Source organism: Plecotus auritus (genome assembly GCF_963455305.1).
Source record: "Plecotus auritus genome assembly, chromosome: 2".
NCBI lineage: Eukaryota > Metazoa > Chordata > Mammalia > Chiroptera > Vespertilionidae > Plecotus > Plecotus auritus.
The window spans coordinates 29,764,349-29,777,046 of NC_137771.1; the positions used below are offsets into that span (position 1 = coordinate 29,764,349).

At 41.2% G+C, this 12,698-nt stretch overlaps 1 protein-coding gene and 1 pseudogene across 2 annotated transcripts in view; one reads left to right on the forward strand and one right to left on the reverse strand.

Moving 5' to 3' along the window:
* SZT2 (SZT2 subunit of KICSTOR complex) overlaps positions 1–12,698 on the reverse strand; it is a 69,902-nt gene that overhangs the window by 55,928 nt on the left and 1,276 nt on the right. The window contains exons 2-4 of the mRNA XM_080657322.1: positions 1,552–1,677; positions 1,072–1,245; positions 612–782 (exon numbers count right to left, since the gene is read on the reverse strand). Of these exons, the coding sequence (XP_080513448.1) occupies positions 612–782; positions 1,072–1,245; positions 1,552–1,677 (471 nt within the window). The remainder of the gene's footprint in view (positions 1–611; positions 783–1,071; positions 1,246–1,551; positions 1,678–12,698) is intronic.
* On the forward strand, positions 4,288–6,423 carry LOC308242568 (DNA replication complex GINS protein PSF1-like; annotated as a pseudogene). The gene is made up of 2 exons: positions 4,288–4,293; positions 5,873–6,423. The product of its transcript is annotated as a DNA replication complex GINS protein PSF1-like (transcript).

Below are 12,698 nucleotides of genomic sequence, written 5' to 3' on the forward strand. Positions count from 1 at the left end.
GATTACTCTACCCAGCAAAGCTATCATTTAGAAGGTCAGATAAAGATCTTCACAGACAACAAAAAGCTAAAGGATTTCATCACCACCAAACCAGTATTATATGTAATGCTGAAGGGTATTCTCTAAGAAGAGGAAGAAGAAGAAAAAGGTAAAGATAAAAAATTATGAACAAAGTGACAACAAATACATACCTATCAACAAGTGAATTTAAAAATCAAATGAATAAAAAATCTGATGAACAGAATAAACTGGTGAATGTAATAGAATCAGGGGCATGGAAAAGGAGTAGACTGACAATTCTCAGGGGAAAGAGGGTGTGGGGGGTGCGGGAGAGATTGGACAAAAATTTTACACCTATGGATGAGGACATGGCGGGGAGGGGGAGGGCATGGGGTGGAGTGAGAACCAGGTGGAGGGGAGCTATGGGGGGGAAAAAAGAGGAACATCTGTAATAATCTGAACAATGAAGATTTTTAAAAATGCTAAAAAAAAAAAAGAAGCTAGCAGAGTTGGGGACTTTGGGCACATGTAGTAGACCAGGATAAGGATGTGGTCGCAGGACTACCAGAAATGAGATCTGAGGGTACAAACTTGGAGAAAGGATGCAATACCTGGTGGGACTGTAGGCCAATAATTGAGGAGTAGGCCTGGATAGTTACGTAGATCTCAGGCTGGAAGTCGATGCAAGATCCAGGCACTCGGAAGGGCCGAAGCAGCCCACAGAGGCAGCGGGAGAGGGCGTGGAAAACTTCATCAAACAAGATCTCCCCCGTGGAATCATCCTGAGGGCAATGCACACAAAGATCTCTCAAGGGTGAGCAAAGGCAGCCCTGGACAGAGGGCAGAGACAAGCAGCTTTCATGGGTCAGTGGGCCTCTTATCTTCAGGTTGATCGCACCTCCAAACACAGTGCCACCACTGGAATGGGATCTGTTTTTACCCACCATTCCCTTACAGCCTGTCTCCTTCCACAATGGTAGGCTGAGATCATTTTTCATTCCTCCCAAGCCTTTCCCTCTCCTCCTCACACCCACCCCATCCTTTCTCCCACTGTCTCCCCCAGCTCCTTACCACAATGCCAGTAGATGGGCTAAGGTCCAGCTCAATGACAAATCGATACTGCCAAGCCAAGAAGGTGACCTGAGTGGAAGGTACGAGGAGGAATGGCCTTGGGACCACTGGTTCATCTGGCTGCCACCCAGGGGGCAAGACACTGAGGACTTCCAATTCCTGCTCAGACTGAAGCTGACAATTAGGATGAAGAGAAAAGGAACGTGTCAGGAAAGAGGCACACCTTTTTTCCCAGGGCCTGAACTTCCATAGCCAAAATGACACAACATTGGCTCCACCTCCCACAACCCAACACATACTTACACATACTTTTCCTATCTGGAAAATTATGAAACAAAATTTTTCCTGAAGAATCATCTTGTGGGCAAAGTCACTTGCCCTTCCCAGAGTTAGTCTCCCCTCCTGCCTCTTTCCAGTACCCTCTTAAAAAGCAGATTTTCTGAGCCGGCCCCTCGCATCCTGTATGTCTTTGGGCCTCACCAACATCTCCTGGGGTGTGGCCTGCACTGTTTGATGCAGGTGATTGAGGAACCAAGCCAGTCGAACATTTCGGGAGATTCGATAATCTTTTTTCATCAACAGAAACACCTGCCCAGCTTCTTCCACCTGGGGACAAAGAGACATTAATAAATTCATAAAAATTCACTGTATTCCTCCTACTGGTATATACAGGTCACTGTGCAAGTAATTTGTCTGAGGAGCTCACAATCCATAAGTGAGAGGCAAGGCAGCAGAGGTGAAAAGTTTACTCCCACCTCCATGCAAAGTGTATCCAAGGATTCAATTCTCAGCTCTCTGTTCCCATTCCCCCTGCAGATCTCTATGTAGATGAACTGACCTTTACACATTATCAAATGTTCATGTGAGTTTCTCCTATAAACTATAAGCTCCTTGAAAGCAGGGATTGTATCTTGTTCTAGCTTTGTGTCCCTGTGCTTGGAAAATTGCTTAAAATAGAACAGACGCTCAATAATGCCAGATAGTTCCTCCTAATAACCCCAATGACAGTAGAAACTAAAATAGGGGTGGGGAACATCTAGCGCTCAGGCTGTATAAGGCCCAAGAAATCATTTGATCTGGCCCTGCCAATGCATTAGGGATGAGTTAATTAAATGTTTGACCAAATATAGCAGGCTAATTTTTAAGTTAATAATTTTGTATGGCCTGTGAATGTTACAAATATCCAAATGGCCCTTGGCAGAAAAAAGGTTTCCCATCCCTGAACTAATGAAATTATCACTGGGTAAATGGTAAGTCTGTTGAATACCTCAAAATCAAACTTCTGTGTGTCACGATCTCCTACCCCCACATCTGCCAGTTATTAACACTCCAGTTCCTTCCCTCCATTGCCTTATGGACAGTTGGTTCAATGTCCTGCCAAGCATCAGTTCCTTTGCCCATGTCCTTGTCCTTACTACATAAGACCTGCCAAATGTTGACTCAGGCTGTAGTTGATATTCTCCCTCATCCATACATGTATGACACCACCTGCCCTTTGACAGAAAGAAAGTTGCCACCTCTGGCAGGTCTTTACCAATCCTTTTACTTCTCCCTGGTCAGCACTTAAAGGGTTTTCCAATCCCTCACCCCCATAGTCCTGGCAGGTAAATGTGCCTACTGTGTCCCAAGAAAATAAGGGTCAATCCCCAAACATTTCTTCCTGATTAATCCTCATAGGCATGTAACATTCCTTTACTTCAAGCATGTCAAACTTGGGGCCCACAGACTGCATGCATCTCAGCCAATATAACGGTATGTAAGAAATGTTTTAATGAAAATTTCGTAACTTAATTTTTACCTTATCCTGTTATACATAATACTATATAATAAAGAGGTAATATGCAAATTGACCATCACTCCAACACACATAAGGTCAAAGATGGCCGCCCCCATGTGGACACAAGATGGCCGGCAGGGCAGGGGAGGGCAGTTAGGGGCAATCGGGCCAGGAGGGGAGGGCAGTTGTGGGTGACCAGGCTGGCAGGGGAGGGCAGTTAGGGGCAACCAGGCCAGTAGGGGAGGGCAGTTGGGGGTGACCAGGCCAGCAGGGGAGGGCAGTTGGGGGTGACCAGGCCTGCAGGGGAAGACAGTTAGGTGTGACCAGGCCAGCAGGGGAGGGCAGTTAGGGGCAGTTGGGCCAGCAGGGGAGCAGTTAGGCGGTAATCAGGCTGGCAGGGCAGTGGTTAAGGGGTGATTAGGCTGGCAGAAAGGCGAGCGGTTGGGAGCCAGCAGTCCTGGATTGTGAGAGGGATGTCCAACTGCCCGTTTAGGCCCAATCCCGGTGGGGTCCCAGACTGGAGAGGATGCAGGCTGGGCTGAGGGACACACTGCTCCCCATGCACAAATTTTGTGCATCGGGCCTCTAGTTATTAATAATGAACTACAACGTTCGCTAATGACTGATTACTATAATCGTGTTGCATTCATTTCCCTTACACGCCTTACGCGCAGATGCACCATCTCTCTCCACTAATATTAGCTGCGAATATTTTAGCAGCCACGTCATTAGTCTTGGACTCACTTGTTTGGTCTGTGCAACAGGAAATTTTTCGCTTTCAGAGAATAAGAAAAATAGGTTTATTTGCATTATGCCTATTAATCTGTGTAGTTATTCAATGTCTGGTAAGTTAATGTTCAAGACAAAATATTAATTTTTATTAAAATGTCCTATTATTTTATGTTAACGATTACTCATTTATTTCAGCCCTTTGTATTCAGCATGACTCTATCAAAATAAACCTAGGTTTCTATGAAAATTTAAGCTTTTGTTTTTTTGAAGCCCACATAAACTTAAACCTTGTTAGCCTTTGAGTCTGACATGCTTGCTTTACTCCCTTACTCTTGCCTCAGATGAAAAGATTACTCTCCTGTTCTAGACAAATTGCAAATTTCTCCTCCTGTGTCCCTGACTAGTGAAGGGGGAAATGCCAGACTGTGAGGATTGAAGAGGGTGGTAGAGAAATGAACAGAAAGAAGCCAAAGGCTGCCTGATGATAAATGTGGTGTTGAAAGGAAGTGGTTTTTGTCCCTCTAAAATTGGGAAATATGAATGGAATATAGATCAAAATAGTTCTGGAGAAGCAATAATAGTGGGTACCTAGAGTCAGAGAAGAGTATGGAGAGTAGAGGTGCAATGACTAAAGATGAAAAAAGTCTTCTCTAAGACAGAGGGCAAGCATCAAAAGATATAGAAAAAGATACTGGGAAATGGCAGGGATGGAAGTAGAAGGCAAAGAGAAGAAAGAAACTCATATTGAGGACCTAAAATATATTCAATAATAAAACTGTAGAGGTTAAGTGCAAGCATTTCAGATTCAGACAGCCTAGGATTGAATCCCAATTTAGCCACTTATTAATTAACCTCTTTAAACTTCAGTGGCCTCATTTGTAAAATGGAGATAATTCTGATACTAATCTAATGGTTCTGTTATGTAGATTAAGTGAAATCATGCATATGAAATACTCAACACAGTGCCTAGCACTTAGTAAGAATAAAATTTAACTATTGCGCCCGGCCCGTGTGGCTCAATGGTTGAGCATCAACCTATGAACCACGAGGTCGCCATTTGATTCCCAGTCAGGGCACATGTCTGAGTTAGGGGCTCAAGATCCCCAGTGTGGGGCATGCAGGAGGCAGCTGGTCAATGATTCTCTCTCATCATTGATGTTTCTCTCTCTCTCCCTCTCCTTTCCCTCTGAAAATCAATAAAAATATATTTTTTAAAAAATTTAACTGTTGCAGTTATTATTAGATGCACAACACTAGGATCTTTACATAGGTAAGCTTATTCAGTCTTCACACAAAACATTTAACAGAAGAAAACGGAGATCAAAAAAAGTTAAGTGGCTTAACATGATTAATAGGTATAGGGTCAGAAGTCAAACCCAGGCCTGATGAGCTGAAAAGCCCTTCTATTGAGAGTGCTAAATGGATTAAACAAGGGACTTATGAGCAGAAAAGATTTAAAGTGGTTATAAGAAGGAAATGGGAGTTTACAAGCAGAAAGGGTACTCTGACATAATCAGAAAGACAAATGCTAATTTACACAGTGGTTTTCTGTAATTCAGCATTATTTGTGTTGTCTCTACACCATCTAGGATCACACGTCTGGGAAATTCTACTCTCTATTATACTGCTTCTCTACTCTAGGCTGAGGTAGACCCTGGCTAGGACTCTGGCTTTTGTCCTGAATTAGGCCAAGCTACCCAACTCTTTTCTTCCAACAGGACAGAAACATATCTGCATTTTAAAAATTCCTTCTGCCCTGGCTAGAGGATTTAACCTTGGCCTGAGCACTGAAGGGTCACAGGTTCAATTCCAGGTCACATACCTGGGTTGCAGGTTTGATCCCCAGGTTAAGTGCAGGAGGCAACTGATCAAGGTATCTCTTTCACAAAGATGTTTCTGTCTTTCCCTCCGTCCCTCCCTTGCACTCTCTCTAAAAAATCAATGGGAAAAATATCCTTGGGTGAAGATTAATAACACAAAACAAATTCCTCCTGATCTTGGAGAAAGAAGCACTGCACTGTGTCATGGTCGGAGCAAGGCTGAGTGGCTGACTCTCACTGCGCTGCTGTCTGGGCTTGGTCCCAGGAGTGGGGCTTCGCCTGAGTACTCAACACCTTCCCACATTATCAGTGGCCTCAACTAGAGAGGGGAGAGGACACTGGCCAGAAAGGGAGCACCCACCAAGGGAGAATTGCAGCAGAAAGTTCCCTCCGCTCCCACCCTAGGCTTTCTGACCTTCCTCTAAGACTTGAAACCCAATCTGGATCACTCCCTGGAAATGTGCTTAAAAAGGTTTATAAGAACAAAAAGGAGGATGAATTCAGGCAAGTTCTGAAGGAGATGAAAGCGTTACATGAACAAAACCAATGAAGTGAAGTTAGGTGGATGAAGTAATTTGATACCAACCACCAAATTTCAACACTGTACTTTGCTAAGAAATTGACAGCTGCATTATAGCATACCTATATGACCCACTCAGGTGGGAATATAGCAGTGTTTTGCCAAATGTTTTACGATTTCACATGTCTGCTAAAGAAATAGCATGGCTCAATCATTAAAAAAAGTTCTCTGCTACTTATGTGAGGTCATTGGGAGGAGATGAAGGTTTGGATATTACATGGGCTATGAACCTCCCCAATGCATATATACTGAAGTATGATGTCTAAAAGACTATGAAGAATTTACAGTTGATGATGGTACTTCAGTCCTATTTAAAAAACAACAGCCAGCACTTTCTACCTGGGTGGAAGTGCAAGCAGCTGATTAGACAAGGCATTCTGGAGCACGTCCTGTGGCAACCTCATACTGAGGCACTGCCAAGCTTCCCTGTGGCACGAGGCTGAACCTACACAAACTTCTTTACTTCCTTTGCCACAGTCCCTTGCCCCCCACCCCTCTTTGGTTTTAAAAGTTACAGACATTCTTATAACCAGAAATACTTGGCTAAGGATAGTTTTTCTCCTATTGTACAAGATTCCTCCTCTTTTTTGTAATCTGCATCTATAATTATAACATTCCTACAATTACAAAAAAAAACACAAAAAAAAACACAAAAAAAACCCCTAGCTACCATGTGATTCAGAAAGTTTCCTTAATGACCATGGGAAATGACAGTAATCTAGACCAGAGCTACTCAAAGTAGCCATTCTATGTTCCAGAGGAGACAAGAGTTGTGCTACCATGTAAAACCACCACTGCCTTTCATTGAGAAAGTCTTGTTATGAAAAAAACAAACAAAAGTCAGCTTTGCCCTAACCGGTTTGGCTCGTTGGCCTGTGGACTGAAGGATCCCAGGTTTGATTCTGGTCAAGGGCATGTACCTTGGTTGCCGGCACATCCCCAGTAGGGGGTGTGCAGGAGGCAGCTGATTGATGTTTCTTTCTCATTGATGTTTCTAACTCTCTATCCCTCTCCCTTCCTCTCTGTAAAAAAATCAATAAAATATATGTGTTTTTTGAAAAAAGTCAGCTTCAACTAACCTTTGAAACGAGTGAGCTTAGTTGTACTTTAAGAGATTTTTAGAATAAGACAAGAACTGGCGATTAATTGGAAGTGAGAAAGAAAGTGATAAAAAGGAAGGTGTCAGGGTTGACTAAGGTAGCATCAGAAACCAGTAAGTGGCAGAAAGATTTCCCAGTTAGCTAGGAAAAATTAATATAGTTATTTACCATCACTTCTAACCACAACCTCCTAAAAAAGTCCCATCAAATTAGTCTTATTGCCAAGCCCCTAAAATCAGAAAAGGAGTCTACTGGCATGAAAGAACCTGCAGCAATTACTTGCCCTCTCTTTCTCTGATCCAGTCTCAGAGTGGGATATTCTCATGAACAGGGCAACCTTTCCCTTAGGACTGACTGAGCTGGTGTGGGTGTGATATTAGTAACCATGCCTGTGTTTGGGTTGACTATGCTGGATCCCTGCCAAGCTTCTTATCTGAAAAAGGATAGGCTGGGGCTCAGAGTATTATCAGAACAGGAAGACTATCCCACCCTGGCTGAGTCACGGGTTTGAGTAGCTTAGTTGATTGGAACATTGTCTTGATGCATCAAAGCTGCAGGTTTGCTCCCTGGTAGGGGCACATACAAGAATCAACAAATGAATGCACCCAAATCTATGTGTGTGTGTCTCTCTCCCTTAAATCAATCAATAAATCAATAAATAAAAAAACAACACACACACACAATAGGAAGACTATCCCAATTTAGCAGCCCTTCATGTTTATCACCCTATCCCCAGGGCCTAGTGCAGTGCCTGGCATATAAGATGCTCAAAACAATTTTGCTGAGTAAATGAATTCACGCTATGTTCTCAGCAAAATAAACTTAACATTTAAAACTAATCATAATCAGGGTGAGAAAATCTTAACACTAGCCTCCATATTATTTTCCTTGTGTTCTTCTTTGGTTAGTTAGAGCACATGTCCAAGCGTCAACACTATAAGAACAGTTGGGGATATTTGGTCACTCTATCTTCTAGAACTAAAATCTTGGCAATGATTTCCTGCACTGTTAGGTATCTCTGTTGGGCATTCACAAAGCAGTCTATAATTCTTCATAGCACCCACCACAGTTTATAATAAAAGAATTTATGTACTTTTTATTTTATTTATTTATTCAAGTTATAAGAGAAAGTTTATTTAGAAAGTCACAGAGGTAGTAGAGGTGAGCCAGCTGGGCTGCGTAGGCTCAGGAAACAAGTTGCAGAAGCAAAAGAAGGGCCCTTGGAGCCTCGGAGAGAGAAGGGCAAAGGTAGCATGCCTAGAGGGTGGTGGGGGAAGGGAAAGGTGCTGAGCAAGCTGTTCATGCACTTTTAAAAATATTTTTTAATTGATTTTTTTAGAGAGAGATGAAGGGAGAGAGAGAGAGAAGAAAACATCGTTTGGCTGCCTCCTACACACCCCCTACAGGAGATCGACCTAGCAACCTGGGCATGTGCCCTGACCAGAAATGGAACAGACAACCTCTGGGTACATGGGAGGATATGCAACTAACTGAGCCAAACTGGCCAGGGCTTTATGTACTTTTTAATGTTTGTTTCTCCTACAGGTCTAGAAGCTCCAAGGGCTTTGTCTATATATTGTTCTTTGCTGTATCCTTAGAAACTAGCACAGTGCCAAAGCACACTAGGTATTTAAATATTTGTTGAATAAAAATGCATGAAAGAGAAATTGCTCTCACAATCGATTTACCAGTTATTCTTAATTATCCACTTTTATTAACATCTGCTCTTTGTTGTTCAAGAGTTTCCATCCTTCCTCATCACCCACTTTATGGAAAAACTAGCTATTCTATTGTTTGGGATTTTCCTTTGCTTTCATGAAAGCTGTGGTATGTTTCTTTGTTTTCAAACCAGTTTTTTACTAGTCTGTTCTTTTTTAGTATTATCTTCTTTTAAGCTGTTCTTGGAATCTGGGGAGAAGGTTCTGGTGTACATTCTAATAGATTTGTTTTGAAAGAAAGTGTGATTTGATAGCTGAGACTATGGGCTTGAGCTTTAGTCCTCCTCTATAAAATACCACCAGCTACCCCAAAGGTATATGAAAGTATAAATGCACACATCAGTATAATGACAAGTCAGTCAACAATCAGTTGCTTCTGAGTCTATCAAACATCTGATGACAGCCTGGAGTCTTTGCTTTTCTGTAATAAATATCTCCAGGTTCTTTAAGTCTTAAACGGCATGACTTCAAATTTCCTCATTATTTTATTTTATATCATATGCCTATGAATGAACTCTGGTTGATCTACATCTCAACTTAAAATGTGGGCAATGATATGGAACACAATACCCAGGTGAGGTCACACATTCAGAGTCCCCTAGGTTCTACTTATATATCATACCATACTTAGGAAACCTCCATGACTTTCTCACCTGTGCTGCTGTTAAGGCCCCCCCGCCTCATCTGTCGTCATATAGCTGACTTTTTGGGACACATACAATTATTCAATTAGTCCTATTATATTGGATAAATTCAGTCTATTATTCTATTGTAAAGCTAAGAGAGGGCTCCTTTTTCTTCTAATAAGTCTCTTTACAGCTTAATTTCCCTAATTTGATCAAGAAGCCATCGTCCTCATCCAAGTCCAAAGAGGACAAAAGCAAGGTGAGCATGCATTCATTTATCAACCAACAAATTTATGAAAAGCCTGCCACATACCAGCACTAGGTCCCAAGTATACAATGGAAAGCAAAAATTGGCATTCTCTATTTTCACAAAATTTACCCAATGGAAAAAAAAATCAAGTCACTACTCTAATTATTGTATTATTATAAACTGAGTATACTCACCAAAAGATAAGAATGTGGTTCTATGATAACATGTAACTAAGTAACCTGTCCCAGGCTAGGATCTTAGGAGAAAGAGACACTGAAGGTTAAACAGGGTTTGTTAAGTGAGGAGGCAGAGGGGGATAAACCAGATGGAGAGTATGCACGATCACTGTGCTATTAGAAAACTTTCTTCAGATTATTAGTTAGTAAGCTGCTTAATTACACTACTATACAGCTTCTATTTTTCCACCTTGTCTCAAAAGTTATTTTGAATGATGGACTGACTGTCCAAGGCCAAGCTGGAGTCCAGTTCATCAATCAGTTCTTACAGAATCCACTATCTTAAAACCAGGAACCATCTTTCTCACAACATTCCCCCTTATATGTGATCCTTCAAAGTCAACAACCACGTTTTCAAAACATCCTTATGTTTTCTTCACTTTCAAGGTGTAATTTATCAGAACCAGAGGACTTAAGATTTAAGCAGCCGGGCCATGTGCTCAGTGGTTGGGTACCGACCCATGAACCAAGAGGTTACTGGTAAGATTCCCAGAGCACATGCCTGGTTTTCAGGCTCAATCTCCAGTAGGGGGTGTGCAGAAGGCAGCCTATTCATGATGTTTCTCTCCCTCTAAAATTAATAAAAACATATTTATTAAAAAAAAATTTAAGCAGCCCCTATGGTATTTTTCAAAGTGTGATCCAAGGGCCAGCTGCATCAGGATTACCTGAGGTCCTTATCAGAATGCAGACTCCTGGGCACCATACCAAACCAAATGAATTAGAGTTGATAGGGTTCAGGAATCCACATTTAATCACCCCCCAAGTGATTCTTCCACTTTAATGTTTGAGAATCCCTGAATCTGTTGTGTTCTCACAGTGCCTACACTCATACAGAGCTTCAAGTCCCTAATATTTAATCCCCCCGAGTCTGAAGTGCATTATTCTTAGAGGAGTCTGGCAAAGAGAAAGCAGGGTTTTGGAGTCAAGAGATCTGAAGTCAAATCTGATTCTACTACTTACTATCTAGGTGAGCTTGGAAAAGTTACTCAATTTTTCCAGGCCTCAGTTTCTTCATTGATAACATGTAAATAAGAATATCTATGTCATAAAGATATTGTTGTAATTAAACAGGAGAGTCAGAACAATGATAGAGGAAGCCTATCATTCTTTGGAACAATTATTGAGGCCTACATACCATTTATAACAAGATGAATAAAACATCATCAGATACTGCACTGCGTATCATGTATATCAGTATAAAAGAAACATTCCCATCTCATTAACTTGTTTTTGCACCTGTGTCTTTGTAGTTGATATAATCCAAGCTTTGTGCTGTTTTCTGTTAAGAGTCCCATGAAAAATGTAGACTCCCCCGCTCCACCTCCTTTCCCCCGCTCCTTGAACTGTCTGAAGCCTCCTTACTACTATACATATGACATAGTCCTGAAACTCTAGTATGGTCTCAACCTGAATTTTCTCCAGCCTCATCTCTCACCCATCTCCCCCTGAGTTAGAGTCCCTAGGATCAAATGCTTGTTCTGCTGCTTATCAAGGCCTTGGTCAAGTTACTTAAACTCTCTGTGCCTTCGTTTCCTTATCTGGGAAAGGGGGCTAATAAAAGTATCTATTTTATGGGGGGTTTTAGAAGTATTAGATGACCTTTAGCAAGCACTCTGTGTTAGCTATTCTCATTGTCACACTGTAGCCACTAGTAGCTGCTTCCTCTCAGCTCTCCAAAGGCTCTAAGCTTCTTCTCACTTTAGGATTCTCACTATTCTTTCAGTCTTCTCATTCTTAAGGCTTAAATGTTATTCCTCTGAAGCAACTTCCTGATCCACCTCTGCTCCTACCATTTCTTAACAAAGCAGGTTAAGAACTGCTGTTAAATACGCATTCACTCTGTATTTTTCCTTTGCAGCACTTATTATCATAATTCAATGTTTGCTTACTCCATTAAAATAGGGAACATGTCTTACACTGCCCCATATCCACCCTGATAATTAGCACAATCCTGTATCCATAACAGCACTCAAAATATTTTAAGTATTTGATGAACAAATGATTTCTTAAATCTGACTATGCCCAACTGTTCTCTCTAGGGACTGTATCAAGCCTCAAGGCCAGTCACTTTTCTGCCCAGGGGCAGAAGAACTCTTTACTCCCTTTACTTCCTGAGATAACATTTTCAGAAATGCAAATCAAGAACTTAACAAATTCTTAATTTTTGGCTGAATGAGATTCCCAGGAGTGTGTTTTGACTGTTACTTTAGATCTGCACTGTTCAATATGGTAGCTTCTACTACATGGGGCTACTAAGCACTTGAAGTGTTATTGCTAGTATAAAATGATATGTGCTGAAGTGTAAAATACACACTAGACTTTAAAGATTTGGTACCAAAAAAAAAAGAATGTTAATATCTCATAATTTAAAAATATTTATTATAAGTTAAAGTAATATTTTGGAAATACAGGATTAAATAATATATGACTAATTTTTCTCCGATTCTTTTTACCTTTTTAAATGTGGCTACTAGAAAATTTACATATATGGTTTGCATTAGGCCTAGAAAGTATGTTGTATTTCCCCATTTTATTTCCTCATTTTAATCCATAACAAAATAGACTACAAATTTTTTCATGGTTTTTCTCAATACTGGTATTTCTGATGCATGGGCTATTCCTGTGAATATGTCTGATTATTTTAAATAAGGCATAATTTCCTACTTAATCCTGAGTCTCATCACATCAAATTCCAGTGAACTGGAGATTTACCATCTCATGGCTACTTTATTATTTATAAACTAGAGGCCTGGTGCACCAATTCGCACATGGGGGGAGGGGCCAT